At 40.3% G+C, this 25,383-nt stretch overlaps 1 protein-coding gene and 1 pseudogene across 1 annotated transcript; one reads left to right on the top strand and one right to left on the bottom strand.

Annotated features, from left to right (window-relative positions):
- Positions 1 to 739: 739 nt before the first annotated feature.
- LOC131991460 (poly(A) polymerase type 3-like) lies at positions 740 to 6,990 on the bottom strand (annotated as a pseudogene).
- A 2,224-nt stretch (positions 6,991 to 9,214) lies between these two features.
- agbl5 (AGBL carboxypeptidase 5) lies at positions 9,215 to 25,218 on the top strand. Its single transcript, XM_059356334.1, has 17 exons — positions 9,215 to 9,323; positions 11,508 to 11,798; positions 12,122 to 12,293; positions 12,441 to 12,607; positions 12,736 to 12,913; positions 13,031 to 13,209; positions 14,368 to 14,899; positions 15,087 to 15,256; positions 15,789 to 15,924; positions 16,213 to 16,430; positions 16,520 to 16,722; positions 17,585 to 17,761; positions 21,838 to 21,980; positions 22,111 to 22,163; positions 22,390 to 22,583; positions 23,644 to 23,777; positions 23,900 to 25,218. The coding sequence occupies exons 2-17, from the start codon at positions 11,584 to 11,586 to the stop codon at positions 23,975 to 23,977; spliced, it is 2,949 nt and encodes a 982-aa protein (XP_059212317.1). The 5' UTR covers positions 9,215 to 9,323; positions 11,508 to 11,583; the 3' UTR covers positions 23,978 to 25,218.
- Positions 25,219 to 25,383: the final 165 nt, after the last annotated feature.

Here is a 25,383-nt window from a genome sequence, read left to right as displayed (position 1 = left end):
ACACGACAAGAGGCCTTATATGAATCTCAGCATGAATTCTGTGTGTGAGGGTGTCTGTCAAATGGTCACATGACAAGGTAGGAAAAAGAAGAAGTGTGTGCACCTCGACAGAATTAAAGAGAAGTTCCTTTTCTTGATTCTGTGCTGTACCTGATGTGTTAAATCTTAATGGCACATTTTAGAAGTTGGCTGGAAAATCACTATGTAAGGAACACCTTTCTGCCAGTTAGTACAATACAGTAGGTACTATTTATTTGCAAGACACAGGAGACACTGTGATCAGAATCTGAACTTCATGCAAGGCACCAATCAAGTCTCCATACAAGACTAGCACAAGAAAAAGCATTTGTTTACCTTGATCAGCTGTTGTCAGATTTTTTTCTTTTCGTCTTTTTATAGTGTTTTTGCTGCTTTGTTGCTGTCATACAGACTATTAAGGTTATTAATTAAATATCACTTGCAATTATGTGGTAGCATTGAACGTGTCTCTGTGTTGTTGAATGACACCAAAACAACTGACTTACAGTATTACCAATACGATTTTACCTAAATGTAAATCTGGGACGATATATTCAAAGCCTGCAGTAGAATCATATGTATGAAGTTTCATTTGAAAGGGGACGGATTTTTATCTTTTTTTTTAAGAAGCGGTCAAATGGGTGACTTGACCATTTATAAAAAGATTAGAGAAGGTAAAGATGCTCCCTGAACTCTGACATGCATCAGGAGTGAGCGAGCTTTACCTGATCAGCTGAATCTTGATGGTCTGTTTCACCACCGCAGCAGGTTTGGTGGGACAGAGAGACACGTTGGACAGCTCGACAGTGGGCGGACCCTGAGAGGAACACACAGTGAGGTCAGACACACAATATGAATATGTTCAGATCAGTATTTTAATGTAAACAGTGGGACAGGGGCAGCAAATAGATCTCTGAAGACTTAAGGAGTTTAATAGTGAAATTCTGAACATTCTGTCAGATGAACAGAGCACTTTAAAGTTTTACATACCAGCTCAGTTTTGACTCTCTTGCTGGGAGTCTCAGGCTCTGGAGTGAGCGCTCTCTTGGTGCTCACACTCTGAGACGGACTCTGACTGAGGGAGACACCTGCAGAGGAGTCAGAGCAGCTCGGTTCAGGAGGCTCCTCATCAGATTTAAACTTCTTGGAAGAAGTTTCTGTTTGAGCAGAGTGAGGTCTCTCGGTGGCCCGTGGGCTCAGGGAGGGGGACGCAGGTCTGCTGGACGTGGATGACTGGAGAGGTGAGACGCTAGACACACACACTGATTCCTGCAGAGAACAAGAAACATGGTTTTTATTTTAGCATCGGCTAGGTAACTTTTGAAAGTACCTGGCATGTTAAAGGAATAGTTTAAAAAAAAGTTTAACATTTAAGACCTTTTCTTATGAATACAGCATGGCATAGTTTACCTTGTCAGTTCTGATCTTCTTGGCCGGCGTCTCAGAGTCAGAGCAGCCTTTCCTCTTTGTGGCTGTTTGACCAGCTGCTACAGTGGCAGGGATCAGACAGCTCGCTGTGGGCTCTGGTTCTGGACTGAAGACCAGTCTGTGTTCTCCATCAGGGATCATCACACTGAGACTGTCCCTGGTCACACATCTGGCCGATAAAGTCATCCCCTCTTCATACACCTTACAGCTCTCTGCCAGACTGTACACTGCAACAAAATAAAATAGATTTAGAACTTCACACATATTTAATTTCTACTAAATTTAGAATATTTAAAAAATAAAAAAAACCTTACTAGTGTCGCTGAAGGACAGGAGGTTGAGGGTCAGGTCTATATTCTGGTCTCTGGACCCGTCCGTATTAAAGATGAGTCCAATCAGCCATCTTGTGTTGATTCCCTCTCTGAAACACAGAAATACACACATGAAAATACACACACGAGTTGACAAAGTGGAACACATATATCTACTACATGATAGTTTTAATACTGTGTTTCTGCAAACAGAGAGTAAATGTGTAGCATCAGAACAAAAACAATAAGGAGTTCATTAACATTATTTGCTTCAAAGAGAGTTCCCTGCCATAATTGAAATAAAGCATAAAGTCATGTGTGCTTACTCAGCGTCTCAGCGCTTCCGTACAGGGAAGGACTGCAGGTGAACGTGGGCTCGCGAAATCTCCACATTTCTCTCCAGAGTTCCCACCAGGAGGCGGATTTTAGACTCCACCAGGCCGACCCTGACAGAGGGAACAAACGTGATTTTCAGAAAGAGGAAAGAATGAGAGTAATAAAATATTAAAACAATGGGGCATGAAAGAGAATCATTCTCACCCAAACATTAGGATTATAAAAAACTTGGCTTCTTGTTTTGTTTCTGTGTACTCACCATTCCAGGTGCTGCTTCTCTGTAGCTGAAGAAGCTTGCAGCACTATGTAATGCCTTAAAACACAACAGAGACGATGACAACAGACATCACAGCAGTGAGCCTTTTACAGGCTTATTACATTCAGCTGATCTCCTGTTTTACTAACAGTCATAGTTGAAAGATTTTCTGAACACCATCACTAAACAAAGACAGAGACTTGTCTTCATCAGGTCGTTATAAACTTGAAACGGAACACCTCATTTAAGATAAAAACCTTTGTTGTCTATTTTTAAAGGAAAATTGTCTCCTGTAACGAATCTGTGTTTATATATTTCATGTTAAATCTCAGCAACACAACTTTTTGCTTCTTAATCAAGCTGGTAACCACGTCATTAGCCATTTAAGAAATGCTGCCTGTTGTGACCTTTCTGTTTCTAGGTAATTGCGTAATCAAGAAAACTCCATGTTTAGAGTTTCAGATAAAATTTAAAAAAATAAGGCAAGTGAGATCAGAACACACAACAGATTTATTTAAACAGAACAACACATGGAATGCAACAACAGACTGAAGTCAGACAGCACACATTAACAGCTTCTTAAATCAACTCAACAAGCTTCAGTCCATATTTGAAATTAATAACAGCAAAATCTGGTCTGTGCAACCATAAAACAATCAGCATTCAACTATTACATTTCAGTCCAATGCACTTTTGAAAAAGTAAAAGTCTGTAAATCCACACATACAAACAGACGACCCATTTCTTCTTAAATTACCTTTACTAAAACTCTGGCATTCAATAATTCAAATTAAAAGCAAATGGAAATCAGTCGCACAATAAAAGAAATAATGTGATTCATTAAATTGCAAACATCTGTTTTGCACACTCATTGCACATGAAGCACTCAACCATTTGTGTTAGGTACAAAAAGTCAATTTTAAACAACAAAACTGTATCAGTTACATCATTTAAAGTACAGAGCCTTGAGAAGATCAAAGCAAAAATCACACAATAAACTTAAAGCATCATAAAGCACATTGAATAACAACAAATTAATTCAATCAACAAGGCATAAATAGAGCACAACCTGAACTAAATCATGTGTTTTGAACATAATACAAAATAGGTTAAAGAAGTCAATATTTTGCAGAATTTACTTTACATATCTAGTTTCTCAGGAAAATAAACAACATAAAACATCAGATATTAAGCTTGTCTTCTTTGGAAAAATGATTAAATAATTAGAAAAGCTGAAAGTGAAGGGCACTCAAATATATTTGAACTAAATTCAAACAAATGTAGTGGAAATGTAAATGAATATTACATAAAGCTATGTGTATGTGAGTACATTTTGTATACAGCAGTCCAATTTCATATTATGGGAGGATAATACGTGCTAAAAAAGTTGTCTTTTTTAAACAGTTTGGTCTGCTTTATTCAGTGATGACACGGCCTGTGAACGAGGAAAAGAACACTTGTTAAAGTCTGAGTAAAACAAAATCCCATCTGTGTTCACGGAATCAAATCCTTGCAATAATCTCCAGGGCATGAGGTTTAATGTGGGTAAATCGTGGCAATCTAATCCAAAATTAAAACACAGTAATTGAAGTTTGAATGAGTAACTACGTACCCCGTTTGATCTCCTCCTTAATGATGGCGAAGGTGGAGGCAGACAAGTTGGCAGCGCAGTTCTGCTCCGGGTAAGCCGGGGTGATGATCGGCATCAGGTGGCAGCGATCACTTGGATTCACCTGGATATGCAGAAGAACTCAGTATTTTCAGATTACCTGTGTCTGTGCACATATCTGAGAATAAACTGACATGTTTTTATATTTAAAGTCTAAATTCATGACAAAAAACCTGCAGAGGCCTTACCCTGGGATGCCACACAGGCAGGCTGAAGTCCCAGGTCTCTGGTCTCTTTAAGTTAATGGGGGTTGGCGACTCCCTGACACACAAAACAACATTTTCACATCATTTGATCATCCTCTGCAGTTTTTACAAACATCTCAAATTAAAAAAAAAAGATTGATTTTATGTTGGCCAAGCTGTTCCAGGAAATTTTAAACTAAGGGCACATTAAAGAGTGTGCTCACATATTGCATCTGTTCCCTGAAATGCCACGTAATCATTTACAATTTCCCACCCAACAAGGATGGAAACAAGGCATTAACCAGATTCTGACTACTGTGGATCTCAAGGGACTTTCAGTAAACCCAACGGGATTTTGGGTACAGCTGACAAACTCTAGCAACCATTATGGCCCAGGACACGCCGTCCAGGAAGCCCAGCATGTTGGAGTAAATGTTACAGCCGAAAGAGAAATAAGAGGATGAGAGAAAAGACTAAGACTCCCAGAGCACAATGTTGTGTTTTTAAGTGTGCTAAATAATATATATGCCTCTTTTATTTCACATTACTACAATTTTGACTCAAAAATGAAGTAAAAATGAAGACAAATAAAGCGTGTAAGATAAAAACAAAAAGCCATGTCTGTCTTACAAAACAGGATTATTAAGATCCTTTACAGGAAATCTGACGCTGTCCTTGGATTTTGCTTAAACATGATATATATATATATATATATATATATATATATATATATATATATATATATATATACATATATATATGTATATATATATATATATATATATATATATATATATATATATATATACATATATTGTGAGAAAGGCACCATCTATGCAGTTAAGTAAACTTGTGCATTGTTAAATGCAAAATAGCTGCGGTTGCCTGGTAGCAAATGTAGACAAGAAAAACTAAATATCCATGGCAACATGAGACACTAAAAAAACATGAGGCATGATAAAGAAAAAAGAACAATGACTGTGTCTGAAAGCACTCCCTTGTACGCTCTTTCACGTCTCCCATCATAATAAACACTCAGTACTTAACTCAGTACTAGAGATTGAAGTTGTCTTTTTGCATTGTTTAGAATTGCATTCCAAAATAATCCCTCAGTATTCACAGTGTCTTTTGTCACGAGCCAGCTGAACTAGTTAGTGTGTGTTCAACTCACGTTTGGCCCACAGCTTAATGGCTCTCAGGGCGAGCCTGAAGTTGTAGATGTTTGGCACAGCCCGGAGGATCTCCTCTGTGACTCTGTAGCCTACAAATAACAGAATAAGAACACGATTAATATAGAAAACATTCACAGAAAAAAGGGCCAAACCACAAATCACATAGATCACACGAGTACAGCTATCAGAGCGAAATACTGCAGGATTTCTGAGCAGTTGTGTTCTTTAATCTAATGCTCACCATTGAGACTTCTGACGCAGTGTTTGTCGAGGCCCCTCAACCAGCTGTTATTCAGAAGGTCCAGGCTGTCAGAGATGCTTTTACACTGCAACTGGGCAAACACTAAGTCAATCTAGGAAATAACAGTAAAAATAATGATGAAGACACATGAAATAAAACCTTGAACCGAGGGATACTGCAGACAGTAGAGTGTTCAGCCAAATTACCTCAATTCCATCATAAGTCATTGTGATGAGTGGGACGAAAGTCTCTTTGATGGCCTAAAGACAACAATATTGTCAGTCACTTGCAATCAGGATAAAAATCTCTTTTAACTTGTACATTATAAATCAGATTAAAAAACTAACCCATATGTCTTTGACTTCCTTCTGAGCTTTGAGTCTCTCAAAGAAGGAGGTGAAAAAGGTCTTCCTCTCCAGAAATCCGGGTCCGACACAGAGGGCATCAATATCAGCACCTGTCAGAACAGCACAGATTCATGAGAGGAAAGTCCATATTTGAATGTGTAACTATGCTCTGAGCCATTATCTTCACTATGTACAATGCTGAATGCCTCTTGAATAAAAGGTTTCTCTTGTGAAATTCTTTGCTATCAAATTCATCACACAGTAAAGTCATGAACAACTGTTAAATGCAAGTAGCCAAAGTCCTGGAGTCATCTCACAGTAGAGGAAAGAAACTGGTACTTACCTTTTGTGTGGACTCCCAGGTGGTAAGAGCCGAACGTTAAGATCTTTCCTCCGACCATTTCTGTCACATATTTAGGAGATTCTAAACCAAACAAAAGAGTATTAATAAAAAGGTATTATCAATGCAACATCATGTTTCCAGTATCATATTTGGAGTTAGTTTTGAAACAACAATATAGATAGAGACAGATGTCTTACCATTTGTACACAGATTTCTTTCACATTGATCAGAAAGTCGTCCATCATCTTATTAGAGTAAAGAACAATTAAAAGCAACTTCTGTCTGCAAATGAAACATAAAGAGCAGGTTCAGATATCATCATTTCTCTGAAGAAAAATGTGCCATGCTCCCTTCCACCTGTGGCCTATTCCTTTACTGTGAATGTGGTTTTGGTCTTTCTGCAGTGATAACTAACCGAGGTAAGAGGTTACACTAAAAATACTTACGTCTTTTTCTCTTACAACATGAAAACAAAGAAATAGAAAAAGATGGACGGTACCTGTGTTGCAGCTCCAGGTCGTCCTCAAAGACTCCATATGACTTCAGACTCTCTATCAGTGTTCTGGTTTGGATCAGGTCCGCCTCCTCGGGCAGATCATCACTGATAGATGGAGTGGGCCCATAGCATATTTGGGTCTCAGGGATTAATGGACTTGTGCTCTTGATAGGATTGAAACAGGACATTTGGATTTTAATGAACTAGTCATGACACAAAAAGTATACAACATTTCATCAGCACCACCCATTTTAAAACAATTTTTCAATTTGTGTATATTGTAAAGTTACTGTACTGTGTGTTTTATAATTATATTAATTACTATTACATACAATAGATATTTCATTATCATGTATGACACTTCAATTATTATTTTCTGTATATATTTTCATGTGTAATATTTGAGTTGATATTATGTGTTCCCTTGCCTCAATGAGTTCCTGCCTGCCATTGTGTAGAAGGGACAGTTAATATAAGGGCTGTAGTCGAGAGAGTCTGCTGTGAACACAGAAACAACACAATAATCATTACTGTAAAAAAAACAAATAATTAATGTCAGGTCTACAGAGTGTTTCGGCATCTTTCAGCTCGTTGTTTTGGTTCAGTCTCATTACTCTCATTAGTGCTGCTTATAGCTGCAGCATGCAGCTGTTTTCAGTATAAAAACCCCTGAAAACTATAAATATCCACTGTATGCAACGTGAAAAGCACCAAACCTCAGACAAAGTTAGTGAAGCAAACACAATGGAAACATAATGAAGCATTTAGTAGCTAAAAAGCCAGATCATTTTCTCAGGAGATGTGAAACTTGCCAGGTGATCAGAGAGGATTCTTCCTCCACAAGTCCAGAGAAGAAATGGTTTTATAAGTGTGTCAGTAATGTTTACAGGTGAGGCAGTTCATCTGTCACCTGAGGCTATATGTAAATAAATTACAGAAAGAAAAAAGCAGAACCAGTTAAACAAAGATGTATGTCATTTATCCAAACAATTTGACTTGACAAACAACTTGTCCAACACGTTTGTTGACCGGAGATGATTGAGCTGTTTTAGGATCATCCAGACCGTACACCCTGAAGTCAAGAGTGGCTTCCATACTGTTTGACATTTTTTTCATCCTAAATACAACAGTTCAGCTAAACATTGGCTCATTTTGACAGAACAATCATGTTGAATGATATGGTTTCATTTTAACCATCTGAAGTATGGCCAGTGCCCCAGAGGCAGCAGACTGCCAGGGGGCCTCCAAGCCTCAGACTGCACACGGTGAGGCTATTATGTGAAATCAGATATGCATTTCTATGATAGTTGAAGCAGGAGTTATACTAACACTATATTATTGTTGTTATAATCTCCATTTAACTCAAATTCTTAGTGAAATGAAGATTTACAACACAGAAAAGACTGCCAGAAGCAATGCTCAGGACTGCATTGCAGACTGCATTCTCCACTCTCTCAAACTAAAATAAAATCAAATCAAAATGACTTTATTTATCCCCGAGGGGAAATTCAGTTGGTCTGGTAGAATCTCTGTTAGAATGAGACAGCCTGTTGGCTGTAGGAGCGAAGGATCTTTTGTATCTCTCCGTCCTGCAACGGAGACAGAGGAGCCGTCCACTGCTGTTTTTTTGGTCCATAAAGGTTCTGTGTAGCGGATGATCTGGGTATTTCAGGACTACCTGGAACATGTTGACAGGTCATCTCTCCACCACCTCCTCCAGTGTGTCCAACCTGGCTCCAACCACTGAACCAGCTCTTTAGACCAGTCTGATCATCTCTGTGTGTGATGCTGCCTCCCCAGCAGACTGCAGCATAAAACAACACACTACCACCACAGACTGATAAAACATCTGCAGCATCTTACTACAGATGTCCAGAGATCTGAGCTTCAAGAAGAAAAAGAGGCGGCTCTGCCTCTTTTTGTAGAGAGCGTCTGTGTTTAGGGACCAGTCCAACTTATTATCCAGGTATACACCTAGATACTTATAACTTGGCACCACCTCAATGTCCACCCCACAGGTATTTACTGGCTGAAGAGGGGGCTTGAACCTGCGGAAATCTATGATCATGTATGATCTTTGTGGTGTCTATGGTCTCATGTGATGAAATATGCATTGCTTTTTCGATTTGGTTTGTTTAATTAATTGCTTTATTTTTCTTATTTAATTGTATGCTTTTTGGTGTAAAATTGGTGTGTTTTGCACTGCAGGGCCACAACACAGACCCCCAAATCGTGTCATGACAATAATGTCTGTCACTTAATTGTCTGCTTATCTACTGCTAATATCGATTATTATACAACTTGTTCTTATTGCCATATCTGAGCCCGTAACTAAAATAAAAAACGCATTCTACCAACTGTTACAGCAACAGTAAGTTTCAACCAATAAAACCTGCTCACAATGACATTACCAGACAGCGTTCATTTCTACAGAGACACCTGAACGCAGCACCCAGAGCAATGAATTGAGGGTGAAGAAGGACGTTGAAAACAAAAATGGACATCGAACGAAAATAGCCTGGTAAGATTGAATATGCATTGTCTAATATAAAAGCACTGCTGCAGCTTGAATGTCTTAACATTGTAGCGACAGAAAACCGTGTATTCGCTGAAAAGACTGTCGTTTTGTACCAACGACTGCTAGTTCGGTAGCTAAGTTAGCCTCAGTAGCTTAGAAACGTATGCTAGCGCTATTAGCTGTGTGTAACATTACCGGTGTGACATTTAGCACTAAGACTAGCATAGTAGTAAATATCAGCTAGTATTTGCCGATTAGAATGGTGTTAAAGGAGGCCGTTTTGTTAACGGACTGGCTTGCATCCGTTAGTTCACTCCCCCTTACTCCGTGCAGATATCTCGGTCAGCTGTTGTTGTTATTACTCCGTTAGTGAAATCAAACAGCAGCCATTATGTTATCCACGGCGCAGATATGCAGTCATGTTATGAAAAACGATAAGCAAGGGACCTTGCAACAATTTATCTGCGCCATATATACAACGGATACAGGATTCTTGCTAATATTTGGTTGTACCTGTAGAAAATATTGTGTATAGTTTTGACATGGGTGTATTTTCGTTAACGACCTCAGATTGTCGCTGTTGTGCATTTAAATAAATCAATGCGTTGTTTGTATCTTTTGTAAAATATATAATGTATTGACTAGCTCAGGGATGGGCAACTTAAATGCTGGAGGGAGCCACTACCACATGGACACTACCACAGGGCTACATAGGACCATGCACTTAACCAGATATGATGAAACTGCGATTTTAAATATGTTTACAGTACAGTAACTTGACATATTTCATGCTCAAATGCATGTATAACAGTATAAATAGGAATACAGAAGGTTTGAAGCAAATAAAAAATAATCACTTACTGTGATTTTTATTTTATCAGTGCAAGAACAGCAGACCAACAGTAATTTTGTGCATTTTTACACTGCGCTTTTAAGATTTCATGCCTAAATGCATTTAGTTGTACTGAGGGCCACTTAAAGTGAGGGTGCGGGCCGCATGCGGCCCCCGGGCCTCCAGTTGCCCACCCCTGGACTAGCTATAGTAGTTGTTTGTAGTTTATAAAGATGTCTGCAGTTAAATTGTACTATATGAAAGTGAATTCCAGATATCCCTACAAACCAGATATCACTGGTGTGAAGAGATGGTAAAATTATATTGTTTGGGTATCTGTAACAAAGATATTACTACCAAATCTATGATTTTATTACACAATGCAATTTCAAATATATAGAACTGGCATAATACTCTAAACTACAAAAAATGTGACAATCAATCAAATTTAAATAAATCAATCAATTTCTACTAGTTACAGTCCCTTTTAAGATAATTTAATGTGATCTGTCATGCAGTACCATCCGGTAATAGGCATTCTGTTGCACCTGACTAAATGAATGATGACACATGTTATGGAGAGGAAACACTGTCATCGCAATACAAGGTTGCAACATGTACGAGACTGAAGGTCTGTTCAGTTTTTGTTGGATCCACTTTAGGGCTTGACACTAGCATTTAAAAGTGGTTGTCAGCCATTTTATAGAAGTCGAAGTGTTATCAGTTAAGGTGTCCACCCTCAATTCATCATATACAAAACTCTAGTGCAACTGTTTTCATGTTCACAGATCCTTCCGAGATGAATCTAGCAAGTCACTGGTTGCTTGTTCATCTCTTGTCTCTTTTTATTTTTGTTTCTGGACTTTTGAGCTGATTTCTAAAGATCTACTGGTATTTCAGCCTTGAAGGGATTGTGGGTCCCTTTAAGTGACACCAGCATCAGCTTGGCTATCATCTCTACTTGATTACCTCCATGTCACAATTTACACATTGGTTTGTGATACTGATGTTTATTAGACTTTTCACCCCATAGTCAAACAACTTTTATTTGCTTCGTCAATTGTTGCTCTGTGTACACATGATTAAAGGCACCGAGGCATGAGCTGCCTTGTCTGATTCCTGTTCTGACCTAACAGCAATATTTAAACTTTTCTAATGCAACAAATTGCATTTAAAAAAAGATTTATTGTGGGGTTTACTGCTCCTATTTTTATATGTAAAGGTTGAGAGTTGGTTGCCAATTTCTCCAATTACTGTCGAGCACAGCACATATCACTTATAGTTTATTTTATTTGATGTTCCACCACAAGCACACCCTTTTCTTCTATAATTGTGTTTGCCTGATTCCATTACAGGCTGTCTATGTCAGACTTCTGACTGGCACTTCACAAAGAACCTGAGGGGAGAAGAAAGAGCTCAGAGCCCAGAACCATGGAGGCGCGCTTTGGTAATATTGTGTTCAGCTCCAAGTTTGACTCAGGGAACCTGGCCCGTGTGGAGAAGGTGGACAAGGGCAGCTCCAGTCCTCCTACAGAAGTAGCTCCCAGTGGGAGTGCCCTCCCAGGGTCAAACCTAAGCCCTGACTATGAGTTTAATGTGTGGACGCAGCCAGATTGCGGCGGCACAGAACACGAGAATGGAAACAGGTAAAAATAACTGATGCATTTGAGCAAATGTTTAATGTTATTCACCTGAGAGGGTGAGAAAAAGACTTGAACAGTGCTTCTTTGTAATTAAATGTGTTAACTGGCTGCACCAGGGTTCCCACACATCCTAATAAAAAACCTTTGGAATTGGTTAGCATGTTTGGTCCAGTTGTGTGTGTTATACATCTGCAGGTGTGTTTGCATTATTCTATCATACATTTTCCATACGTTCTAACCATGTTAGATATTATTTATGTAGATGTTATCACAATAGCTTGCAATTATTTTCATAAAGCATCCTGAATCCTGTTTTTGCTTTTCAGATCATGGTTTTACTTCAGTGTTCGGGGTGCTGCACCTGGGAAGATATTGAAAATCAATGTGATGAACATGAACAACCAGAGGAAGCTCTACAGTCAGGGCATGGCTCCTCTAGTACGCACTTTACCTGGCAAGAACCGGTGGGAAAGGATCCGGGACAGACCCACATGTGAGGTATGTACACATACCCTGAGGCCGTCGGGGGCAGGATGTGGGCATCAGCAGCTAACGAGGCAGAGTGCTGCTGTCAGTCTGGCTTCTTGACAGCTGTTATTATCTTTCTCATAATGTCTCTTCTTTCTTTCTTCTGTCATTTTGCAGATTGTAGATAACCAGTTCATCCTCTCGTTCACTCACCGGCTGTTGGAGACAAGAGGGGCGACCACCTACTTCTCCTTCTGCTTCCCGTTCTCTTATAGTGAGTGCCAGGACATGCTGCAGCAGTTTGACAAGAGCTACCCCAATGCTGCTGAACTCAGTCCGAGCAGGTAACACACACACACTGCCTCAAACACACTTCAACTTGAAGCTGTTTTTCTTTCTGTACTTCTTATTCATACAATTTCTGACTGGCTCTCCCACCAATCTCCATCCTCTCACTGTGTCTCACTGTCAGTGCCGCGGACAGTGTGTATTATCATAGGGAGTTGCTGTGCCAATCTCTAGATGGCAATAGAGTGGACCTGCTCACTGTGACCAACTGCAACGGGATGCAAGAGGAGAGAGAACCCCGTCTGCCTAAGCTGTTTCCTGACACCAACACACCAAGACCACACCGCTTCCCCAGCAAAAGGGTATCACTCAGTCATACATAAACACACAATCACAATGTCACACCTTTAATTGCTTCTGGCTGAGGCTGAGTATTGTCGAAACAGTGATTCTGACTCTTGGTCCTTGTCTGTCTGCAGGTGTTTTTTCTCAGCAGTCGGGTGCACCCCGGGGAGACTCCATCATCCTTTGTGTTCAACGGTTTCCTCAACTTTATACTGAGAAGAGATGACCCTCGTGCTCATGTGCTGCGAAACATGTTTGTGTTCAAACTCATTCCCATGCTCAACCCAGACGGGGTCGTTCGTGGACACTACAGGTAGCAACTGTTTTCCCACGCACCATCCTCACAACAACATAAACATTAGACTCAGTGATTGGTATAGTTTAAACTCTTGTCGGCATGGTGTGCATTGATTTATTCACTTCTCATTGCTTGTTAATGTTCGGTGTGTTATTTCTTTATGAAAGAGTTTTATCTTTCTATTCCTTGAGTAATGTGTTTTTGAAAGGTTCTATCAATAGGGCTTGTGTGATGTCTGTTTTTATCAGGCTGCAGCAATCATAAAAGTAATTTGCATTCTCCCATTATGTGGTTCAGCCAGCATTAATTAGCAGTTCAGTAACAGTTTCAGTGTTAACAGGTGCTTGTACTGGTGCAGTCCCCATTCAGAATACGCCTGTTCAGAACAGGCAGATTGCTTGCTTTCTCGAGAACCGCTCATCCAATGCTAGAGCCATCATTTACACCTAGCTGTTTGGGACCAGGCTAATACTGGGAACATAGCATTGCATGGTTTTTGAGTGTGTGTCAGAGCCCAAAATTTCACTTTACATTATAGCAGTATAACTACATATAACGGTATCTCCTTTAATCCTGCCACTCTGCTGTCACTGTGATGCTTTCCCTGTGTGAACTCTTTGTTATTCACATGCTTACATGTAAAAAGCTGATTATAACCTGGTGACCTGTTTACATGCCCAAGAAATCGTCTTTGGCAAGGAGAAATCTAGCATGAGAAATCCGTTTTTTTCTAAGCTGCTACTACAGTTATGGAAACAGGTTTCCACGTATACATGACATTGAATAAACCAGGTTACTACAGACTGTAACCCAGTTACTGAAGCACATGTAAAGGCTTTGCTGGTGAGGCACAGGTTAGAAGAGTCAGGTCAGATGTCACGTGTTTACCCTCTCAGCAGATACAGGTTAAACCTGCGTCACTGTGTGTCAGACAGTGATGTATTAGGGGTATCAGTAAACAGTAACAGTACTTTGTCAGTGTTTCAGGGTGTGCGGCTTCCTGTTTTGGTTGTCAAACATATGTTCACCATCTGACTTTATCCAAAAAATGTTAATTAGTAAAAGTGGAAAATGGTGCTTTATCTATACAAAATCAAGCACAATGTGACATTGCTTTGCAAACTTTACCACAGTTTTTTAAAGTAATTGTAACCTGTCTCTCTTTTTTTGCAGGACTGATTCTAGGGGTGTGAACTTGAACAGACAATACCTAAACCCCAGCCCCGAGCTGCACCCTTCCATCTATGCAGCCAAAACACTTCTGCTCTACCACCACACACACAACCGCCTGCACAATACACACTCCAGCAGTCACTGTAACAGCACCACACACACGGAGACCCCGCCCCTAAGCATCAAACCCCCCAATCAGCATCAGCCCCCTCCCTTCACTCCCCTTGAAGTCAGCTTGAACCAACGAAATGCAGAGAAGGATGCAAATCCTGTGCTGCCAGAAGTTCCCATGGTGACGGAGGAAAACGCTTGGGTCACCACGGAGATTGGGAAAGGGGACCAGAACAGCTCATCAAGCTCCTCGGAGACTGTAGTTCCTGTTACTGTGGAGGTGACAGAACCACAGGTGGAGGAACAGGAGTTAATTCCACCACAGGAGGGAGGTGTGGCTTATTATGTGGATTTGCATGGCCACGCTTCTAAACGAGGATGCTTCATGTACGGAAATAACCTTCCTGACGAGAGCCAGCAGGTGAAAATGGCTATATTTACTCAGTGTTTTGGGAGAATTCGGTTCATTTTTGTTATTCCAGAAATTAGATTCTTTAATTTCAGTAAGTTGTTTCTCATCGTGCACTTGCCATATTTGGAGATGGGGTATTAATACTTTTTGTTGCATACATGTGAGCTCCTGTGCACTGTGTTTTCTCTCTCTGCAGGTGGAGAACATGCTGTATCCAAGGCTGATCGCTGTGAACTCGGCCCACTTTGATTTCCTGGGCTGTAACTTTTCAGAGAAAAACATGTACGCAAGAGACAAGAGAGATGGCCAGTCTAAAGAAGGCAGCGGGCGGGTAGCCATTCACAAGGCCATTGGGTTGCTTCACAGGTCAGAGTTCAATGGCTTCACAAAACATCCACAGTTTGAGTTTGAGCTTTGTTCTCGCTCACGCTGATCCCTCTCTTCATTCACTCTCTAGCAAATTCAGCCACAGCTCTCTCTCTCTCTCTCTCTCTCTCTCTCTGTCTCTCTCTCTCTCTGTCTCTCTCTCTCTCTCTCTGTTTCCCTCTCTCTCTCTCTCTCTGTCTCTCTCTCCCTCTCTCTCTCTCTCTGTCTCTCTCTCTCTCTCTCTCTCTCTCTGTTTCCCTCTCTCTCTCTCTCTGTTTCTCTCTCTCTCTCTCTCTCTGGCTCATTGAACTGTGGGGGTGGACGGTTCAACATTGAATGCTGTGTGTTTACGAACTTCAACCAACAATAACATGCACATTGTAGCTTTAACTCCGTCATAAAGCTATGATAGTTCTTTCTCAGTCGTGACTTTGAATGTAAATGACCTCATATCAACTCATACATTATCATTTGTTTTCAAGCTGTAAATGTGTGTTTCTTTAACATGTTTCTGCTATTGGGCTCCCTCCAGCTACACTTTGGAGTGCAACTACAACACAGGAAAAACCATGAACACCATCCCACCTGCTTGCCATGACAACGGACGGGCGACCCCACCACCACCTCCATCATTCCCTCCAAAATACACTCCAGAAATATTTGAACAGGTAGGATAACAAGAGTGGTTTCTTCACAGGAATGCCTTCTTATTCAGACAGGAATGTGGTTCTCTCTTGAAGGATTGTAGGTAATTTAACACATTGAATCCCAAGCTATTGACTCCTGGTCATCAACCTTCAAACCAAATTTACCTTTTAGGTTCCATTTTGTAACTAGTGAGATTCCTTGTTTTTTTTAAATTATGAAGCAGGTCTAGGTGATTTACAAATACCCACAAAAAACCCTTTTATGAGATAAGCCACTTCTGGAGTAAACTAATTGATGTTGTACATTAGGTGGGGCGTGCAGTGGCTATCTCAGCCCTGGATATGGCCGAGTGTAACCCCTGGCCACGGCTGGTGCTGTCTGAGCACAGCTGCCTGACAAACCTTCGAGCTTGGATCCTCAAGCACGTCCGCAACACCAAAGGCCTGAACTCACACATCCACGCTCATCCTCCACCAAGAATACACCACAATGGCAGCAAGGCTTCACCGCCAAAGAGCTTCAACAAGTTAGTTTACACACCCAAAATAGATCACACACTTTTTAGTTTATTCATCACGTGTAACATTTGGGTTTCTGTGTTTGCCTTCCGAGCAGCTGTCTGTCTGGCTCAGCGTCAGAGAATGCACTCAGTCGCAATCGCTGCAACAGCCACAGTAGCAGTAGCCAGACACCCTCCCCGAAGATGCACAACTCCCCGAGCTTTACCTTTGGCTGCCCCCCACCCCGGAGTCACATACAGCACAACAGCACGCACACAGGTGGCCGTGGAGGCAACAAGACACTCGGGCCAGTCAGGGGTAAGTTGATCACTCAACCATCTGCTTGTGTTGCTGGCTGGCATTTTCTATCACCTCTCCATGGGTGTACCTGGGCTCTTCTCTTTTTCACTCTAAATATCACATTTACAACCATCTGGTTTCTCTCTTTCTTGTTAAGAAGGGCTAAAGGTTGGTTAATGTGTCAGTGTCTGTGTGATGATTAGCTTCAGGTTTATTGCGATGATTATGTAAAGTTGGTCTCAGGTTTGGGATAAGATGGATTTTTAGAAACATTAAGAGATGGATTTATGTCCTGGATGTCCCTAAACATCATGACTACTGCATGACCCTTGCATGACCCCACCTGCTGCTGCTGATGTCTTTGCATACATTTTCTTACCTTCAAAGATTAGTCCTACCCTGATGAAACTACATGAGCCATGTTCCCAGATGCCAAGACCAAATTCAAATTCACAAAACATTCTAACATAATGTTTTACCCAAGCTGCGTATTGACCAAGGAGTTCCTGGTAATTTTAGTCGTTGGGCTACTTTTCAAGGCACTAAAGGTTACTTCAGCCAGTTTCTTTGTACTGAAAGAAAAAAGGTGGATGTACTAAAGTACTTCCTTGTTCTTGAATGAAGTTGTAAACGAGTTACGCAGCTATGCTGTGTGTGTTTTCCTCAAAAGGTGTAAAGTCCCTGGTGAAAGTTCCTATGATTGAAAAGGGGATTTAGAGCCAAATTTGCAAACTATAGATTTTGATTGACATCTCATTAATTGGGCATCTGAACATGTTTCTGATCTCAGTACATGGCTCATGTAAGATGCACTTTAGGTGTGTGTGTGCACCCAATCCCCGCATGTCTCTGAGCTGTGTGTGTGTCTCCCTCTCTGTAGACCCTAAGCCTCAGGAGAAGAGACGTCCCCCCCACCACCGCTCCATCCTACGGTCTCCCGGCAACAGCCATACACCCTCCCGCCCCCCACTCTCACCCCCTTCCTCCTCCTCCTCCTCGTCTTCCTCTGTGTGTGCAGCGGGTTCCTGTCCCCTCCCGGCCTCCGTCAGTATGACAGGTCTGTACTCCCTCCAGTCCCCCAGCCTCTCCACCTTGCTCCCCTCCCTGCAGGCTCTGCCCCGCCCCGGGCTGCTGTCCAAACTGAGCCCCCTGCTCCTTCAGAGCCTACCACCGCCTACCAACACTCCAGCTGGGCCCACCCAGGACTCGATCTAACCTAACCTGTGAGAGCTTGGCTATATGTATGTGTGGGTGGACTGAGTGAGCGTGAGCTCTTAAATTGCTTGTAGTACCAGACAAGTGGTGTTTTATCCAGAGACTGTCTTTACAGAAACCTAAACCTGTCTGGCACTCCACGTACTGTAGGTCAATACAAGTGGAAACCACTATTTGATCATGCGCATGTGTGTATGTGTGTGTGAAATATTTCTGGTGCTAACACTTCTTAATTTTCCTCAAATATTGTTTTTCCTTGTGCACATCTGTGTAAAGATGTGCCACATCATTAGCACCTTAGGATTAATAATACACTTGAGAGTGCAAGTGTTCCTCCAATCTCACTTGTGTTTTATTACCAAGCATAAAGAAACATTGCTTATTACACATAAAAGAAGTGGACATAGCCTCTGGCTCTGATAGTGAAACCAATGCAGAAGTGCCTTAAACCTGCATTCTCTAATGGCCAGCAGGGAGCGACTCCACTTAGGGCTGCTCGATTATGACAAAAATTCTAATGATGACTATTTTGGTCAATAATGAGAAATTTTGGTAAACCTTTCAACATATTCCAGTCAGTAATTCAGTGAAAATGGGCAAGACAAAATGAGAACATCACTGTGAAATGGATCATCTCGATTATCTTGTTTTCACAATCACTGGAAGCCAAAATGGTAATAGAAAATAGAATTTGATTAATTGTCCAGCCCTGACTCCACTGACTGCAAGAAGAAATCTGGCTGTATAGAAGTCTATGAGAAAATAACCTTGTTTCTCATTGGATTTATTACCTCAGTAAACATTTTCCTAATGATTTTATGGTCCCAATCATTAGGTCAAGTCTTCTTCACTGCAGTATGATGTTCATTTTGGAAAGTGGGCATGGCTACCTTGTGATTGACAAGCTGCTACCATGGCGAATGGATAGAGGCTAGATTTACTAGGCTAATTTTGTTAGCAGCAACATTGCATGAAGTATGAGACATTGGGAGTATTCTCTGATTCTCAGTCAGATGAAGCCAAATTTGTTTGGTTTCAAAAAACAAGATGGCGACGGCCAAAATGCCAAACTTGAGACTTCAAAACGGTTGTTAACAAACCAGTTGGTGATGTCATGGTGACTATGTCCACTTCTTTTATACACTCATTGTTATTGCACTGTCCTCTGGTGTAGTTATTGTGGATGTCCTGCAGATCGGTTAGTATGTGAATGTGTTTAGCAAAGAGAGACAGCTGCTTGGCTATATAATCTTCACCCAGGACTTACAGCACAGTAGATTTTTGCAGTACATATATAATATTGGGAATATTATACTAATGGATTACATTACATTGATGAGTTGTATGCAGCTTTTTATGTTTGTATACAAGTGATAAGCTACAAAAAATACCATGTTACTGTGCTGATATTTAGAAAGTAGCCGCAGCATTTTCTTCTATTCACACTGCTTATGGGACCTCTCCATGATCAGCTACAATGTGAAGGAGAAACTTTTACTTTTGCCATGTTGCAATTATTTTTTATTATTTATTGCAGTTTTATTTTTGAGTAACGGGTTTGCAGAATGAGACTGAACATAGTGTGGCTTCTGTTTCTGTAAACTCTTTTGAAGCACTTTCTTATATTTTGTTTCTTTTTCTATGTATTCGATTTTTGCCCTGTAATGTTTATATGAAAAGCAGTGCAAGTCGCGGGCTGAACACATCGTCCACTTATCGTCATATTTTGTGTCAGTACAGAGTAGGACTAAGCATTCTGTAGACTACATTTAATTTCTAGTGACTAAAAGTCACACTGAAAATGATTGTGGTTTAGTTTTTTGTATGCAAGTCAATAAGTTCTTGTATCATTCCAGTGTCAGTCCAATGTTGGTCTTGACATTATGATGTTCACAGTGTAGCCTACTGCCAGAAACCTCATGTGGAGTTTCTTTGAGATAAAAATAGATGCTTTATTGAGCCGCTTGCCAACGAGCAATATCCTATAAAAACCATTTGTTTGGGCTGGTGTTCAGCAATTTGACTAGGTCAAAGTTGTGTTTGGAATTTAGTACAACTATTCATTTTGGTGTAAATGAATGTAAAGTTTTTTGATTTAATTACATGTTTCATCAAACTGCTGAAGAAAACATTGATCATTATTTAATCGAGCACAATTGTGTGTTTATTAGTGTAAATTGAACCTGGCAGGTGTTTCGTAGGCTGTCAAATTTAATATATTTGTGGTTAGCAGAGGTGAGAAGTATCTTGTTGTCTTGGCCTATAAGTAATCCCTTATAGATCAATGTTATGACTGTAATTCAGTTTTGTGCGCTGCCATCCAAGTACTTGATGACGGTCTGTGTTTTAGCACCAGTCATTTTAGATGCACTTAAGATGCAGAGGTAGAGTGTGTAAGACCTGGAGAGGTTTTATGAGCAGCAGATAAACCAGATCATGAATTGATTTAATAGCTTTCAGAATATTTGGCCTTAACTTACTGTAGCTATTGTCTGTTCCAGTGTTGTGTCACGTTGTTGTTATGGTGCGCCTTGTTCTGACTGGTGTTTGCTGTCAGCAGTAGGTTTTGGAGGCTCTGCTCATTCTTACTCATTATTTTACCAGAACTCTTCAAATATATTATGGTCTGTTAGGTCATTCATCCTGCCTCCTCGTCTGCTTTGTCCTTGATTTGGAGAAACTAGCCATTGCAAGTTGCAATAAAGAGTGAAAAGCAGGAATAATTTAGCCGCTTTATGTACAGGCCTAAAATACTGTATGGTCAAACAAAAACTACATATACTGTCACGGCAGTTAGTGTTTAGGCATTACGTTAAAAGAGCATATTTAGGACTTTTATTGACCGTTTAATAAATAAATAAAAAGCTGAAACTGCTGCAAGTCATGTTCTTGCAGCACCCCCCCTCTACAATGCTGTGGTCAAAATGAAATTTCACCTTGTGTTACTTATTCAAATTTGACCATAGCTTCATTTGAGTAATTCACATTACTGGCACCAGACATCCTGAAAAAGGAGAATGACAGACACATGTTTTTATAACTTACCCGTCAGACCAGTCTCCTCACTTACTTTCTCCACAAATTTCTTGTGCAACTTAAACAATAAAAAAGCAAAATTTTCTTGGAATTTTCAACTCAAATGTGTTTTGCATTATATAGATGCAAATGTTTCCAAAACAGGAATATATGCCTGAAAATCTCAGTTCTTAGAGAATCAATAATTACACTTCCAGGAGTGGAACTAATTCCTCTGCAGATCTGGTCATTTTACACTCCAATGACATAAAAGTCTTACTTGATGCTCCTTTAATATCACTAAGCTGATGATTTCCATGCAACCTCTGCCTACTGCATTCAACGCCCTGAAAAATAGTGTGTGTGCTGTCGTTTTATTCTGCTTTCTCACTGTGAACTTTAATGTCCTGTTTCCCAATTGTTTCAGCCCTAAAGCTTTCAAACTATATCCTCATCCAGAATGACAAAAATAAAGCTTAAGGTGGAAACACTGTATGCATAGTCACATTCACCAGGTATTTCTGCTTTATACTCCTGATGAGAATTGTGCCGTTTTTCTTCAATGTGGTGCTAACCTTCTATACCAGACTACGGTTGGTAGTAAGTGTTTGTCTGTGTAACAGAATATCACCTTCTTGAATGTGCTGCTGTCTTTTACCGCCTCTCTGTTTAACCTCTGGAATAAAAACTATCCCTTTGTGAAGCAACTTCTGTGTGTGGGTCCTCTACTGTCTGTTGACTCTGTGTATGTGTTCTTTATTTTTTTTTAGCTCCCATTTAATATATAGTTGGTTACAAAGGGGTCAAAACAGTCAAACCTCTCCTCTTAAATTGGGTAAGAGTCATCTGCTGCCTCTTTTTCTCTCTGTTCCTTGAATTGATGTCCTTTCATCTGGTTAACAGGCCTCAGCTGCCCAGACTTCCAGGCTGGAGGAACCAGTTCAGCCAGTTGGTCCAAAATGCCGTTCCCCATGCGTCCTGGGCGTGTGGGGAGGGGTTGTCGGACTCTAACAATCACTCATAGCCCCACAGAGGCCCGCACAGAGGTTAGCTGTCCTTGCTGGCTCACTCAGATTACCCTCATGTCTTGTATTACTAGTTTTTATTACAATATATTCAATATATAGCATAATATTGATTCATGAATTCTTACAGTGCTGTCTTCATGTGTCACAGACTGTTAAAGACTTGGGGCCTGAACACATCCTTTCCTCCATCAAATTTAGCAAGTGAGTCCAACCTTGTATCTTGGAGTTTTTAAATCATACATGGAAGATTTTTAAGCCAATGAAGAAGTCAGTCAATGGTTGAGATTCACAAATAGACTGAAAGCCAACTGAAATGATGATAAAATGGTTACACATCTGTATTATGACCATTAAACATTGTATAGTATGCCTGCTGTGTTTTACCGTTCAGTGTTGAAACATATTAACCTTTCTGTTGCCCGCCCAGGTGTGAGCTGCAACCTCACATGAGCCGCATCCCCATCCGGAGGGCAGGCTCCACTGAAACCCCTCCTGCACATGACAGTAAAACATCCCCGACCAGCATTTCCCCAGTCTCACCTGGAGATAAGGAGGAGTCAGCCACCATGAAGGTCTGGAAGCTGCTTAGACCTGGTCTCCATCGACACCTGTCACTGTCAGGCACGTATACATACACGCTCATACATACATGTTTCTGCGCTAATAACTCTGTTTGGTCGAGAATGTCTTGCCTGACTAATGACAGCACTAGTCAATGTAGGATAAGTGACATACAAGGTTTTGCAAATTTGTCATTTAATAAAAGATGGGTTTTAAATGACCTTAAAGGGATAGTTTGGGATTTTGGACATTAACTTGTATGAAATACTTGCCAGTAGTGTAATGGATGCAATGCTATTAGCTTACTTGCCGAGCTCCAGTGTCGTGGTTCTGGCCGGTTCAGATCGTAGAATAGATAGTTCCGTCAAGCTGACAGGGTCGTGAAACTACAAGGTTTTACTTCACAAAACTACATGTACACTAAAAGGTCACCCATTCCACCACAAAACAATGATTCTAATGTAAATACAATGAGCGTACAGGCCGGCTGCAGCGTATGCAGAATAATATTCTTACGTTTTTTTTTTTCAAATGAAGTTGGTTACAGATATGCACGAGGACCATTGTTTTGTGGTGGAATGGCTGATCTTTTAGTCTACACATAGTTTTGTGGAGAAAAACGTTGTAGTTTTGTGACCCTGCCAGCTTGCCGGAACTATTCTACAATCTGAACTGGCCAGAACTCACCGGAGCTCAGCAACTAAGCTAATAGCTTTGGATCGAGTACACTACTGGCAAGTATTATAAACAACATAATGTCAAAAATCCAAAATATCACTTTAAAAGGGATAGTTTAGATTTATTGAAGTGGGGTTGTATGAGGTTCTTATTCATACTCGGTGTATTATCTACAGTAGATGGCGGTCATCATGACTCCTGAAACAGGTAGGAGTAACGGCACAAAAGCTAAAGCTGTTATATCCATCTTTGCTTGTTTCAAAGCCACCAAACTCCTGACAAAAACAATAATTTTACCCGGCAGAAATGAGAGATGCTGGTATTAGGCTGCCTTGATTACAGTAGTTAGTTTGTGTATGCATGATATTTCTTCTTGAGTTCTCTCTTCCCAGTATGTAAATTGCACATATCCACAGTTAACATCATTTATGAATGTGTACAGGTGTATCTGGGAAAGAGGGTGCCATGCAGTTGGCCTCTAAAGCACTAATGAAGAAAAGCCCAGACAGGAGCCTCCACTACACAGGAAATACTATTATAGAAACTGCCCAAGAGACAGATGAAACAGTGCAACAGGTAAAAACAGATGCACACACTGTGTCAAATAGAATTGATGTACATTCAGAGAGAATATATACCTAGAATGAATTAATCAAACTACTAAAACTTGACATGGTTGTATGATGTTGTCTTCTAAGGTTGAGGAAGCTCCAGTGGTGCCCCTGCCTGAGACTGTGAACATGTGTGAGACAGTGACCCTATGTGGAGAAGCCTAGGAACTACACAGAAGAGGAGGCCCTGTGTATACTGTATGTCTGTTAATGTGAGCATAAATTGCTATGTTGTGACCAAAACCATTTAAAACTAGGAAACAGGAGGGGGCATTGACATCACAGGAAGATCATTTGGGGCATCTCAACGTGCAATACAACAATTTAACATTATTTATTCTGATTCTCCAGAGCATGCATGGTATTTTCAACCATGCTGCTAAACATAGTCAGACCATGGAGAGAGCAGCTAAACTGAAGCAGCTGAAGGTTTAGTGCCTTGCTCAATGAAACCAGAACAGTGGCTGAGGTAGGGGAGAGGTACAAACCTTCCCCATGCAAGTTTTTCAACTGATTAAGAATCCGTAGACTTGAAATATCCTTTAGCCTTTCAGCTACCATCATTCTACTTCACATATCTGTTTTGTGATTGAAGTCCTTGCTTTCTATATCTCCTCCCCACAAAAATGTGTTAAATGCACTCTGACCAACACTGTAATGCACTGGTAAGTATTTTTACATCAGCCACTGTTACTATTGCAACCGGTTGATTTATATTCAGACTGACGAGCACGGCAGCACCTTTATAACCTCATTTCCATTGTGACTTTAGAAACAGATGTGTGAGTGCAGTGTGTATTTGAGATCATTTCTTTGTGTTTTGCATATGGTGCCTATAAAAGGTATTCACCCTCGACGGATATTTTCATGGTTTATGCTGCTGATTTACATAGGATTTGACACTTAACAGCAAAGAAACTGATGTTAAATTGTAAAATAGTACAATCTTTAACTGCACATATCAGATTGAATGAGATCACCTGTGTGTCAAGTGATTTTAAGTACACATGAATCTGGAAAGTCCAGCTACTAGAAGAAATAATAGTTTGAAAGGAAAATAGGCAAATCACCATCAAAAAAATGTTGGTGTCCATGTGTAAAGAGCCCTAGTAAGAGAGGACTCCAAATCCCATGAAGCCTTGCAGTTGCTGCCTACCAGAGAACTGACATTTATTTTCCACATATACTTACAATGTGGGCTTCACAATGTGGCTAAAAAGTAATATATTCAAAGCAGTAGAACATGATAAGGTCCTATAGGTGGGTTAATGCTTTTATGCACACACTTTAGAATATTCATATTAAATATACTTTCCCTGTCACATTCCTTTGGAGCATTTTGCACCACAGCACACCTATATAGGAACCTGTACTTTATTACTATATACAGTATATATACATATATATATATATATATATATATATATTTTGTGTAAAGCAAACAGTAACAGGAGTTGTCTTTTCAACTGTAATAAGCATATCTTAAACCAAGTTACATATGAACTGATTTCTACCAAATTACTTATACTGTGACTGATATAATACTGTGTTGGAACTTGAATCAAACTTGA

This window comes from Centropristis striata, chromosome 18, assembly GCF_030273125.1.
Source record: "Centropristis striata isolate RG_2023a ecotype Rhode Island chromosome 18, C.striata_1.0, whole genome shotgun sequence".
In the NCBI taxonomy this organism is placed as follows: Eukaryota; Metazoa; Chordata; class Actinopteri; order Perciformes; family Serranidae; genus Centropristis; species Centropristis striata.
Note: the sequence above shows the minus strand (reverse complement) of the source record. Positions and strands in the feature narration are given on the sequence as shown.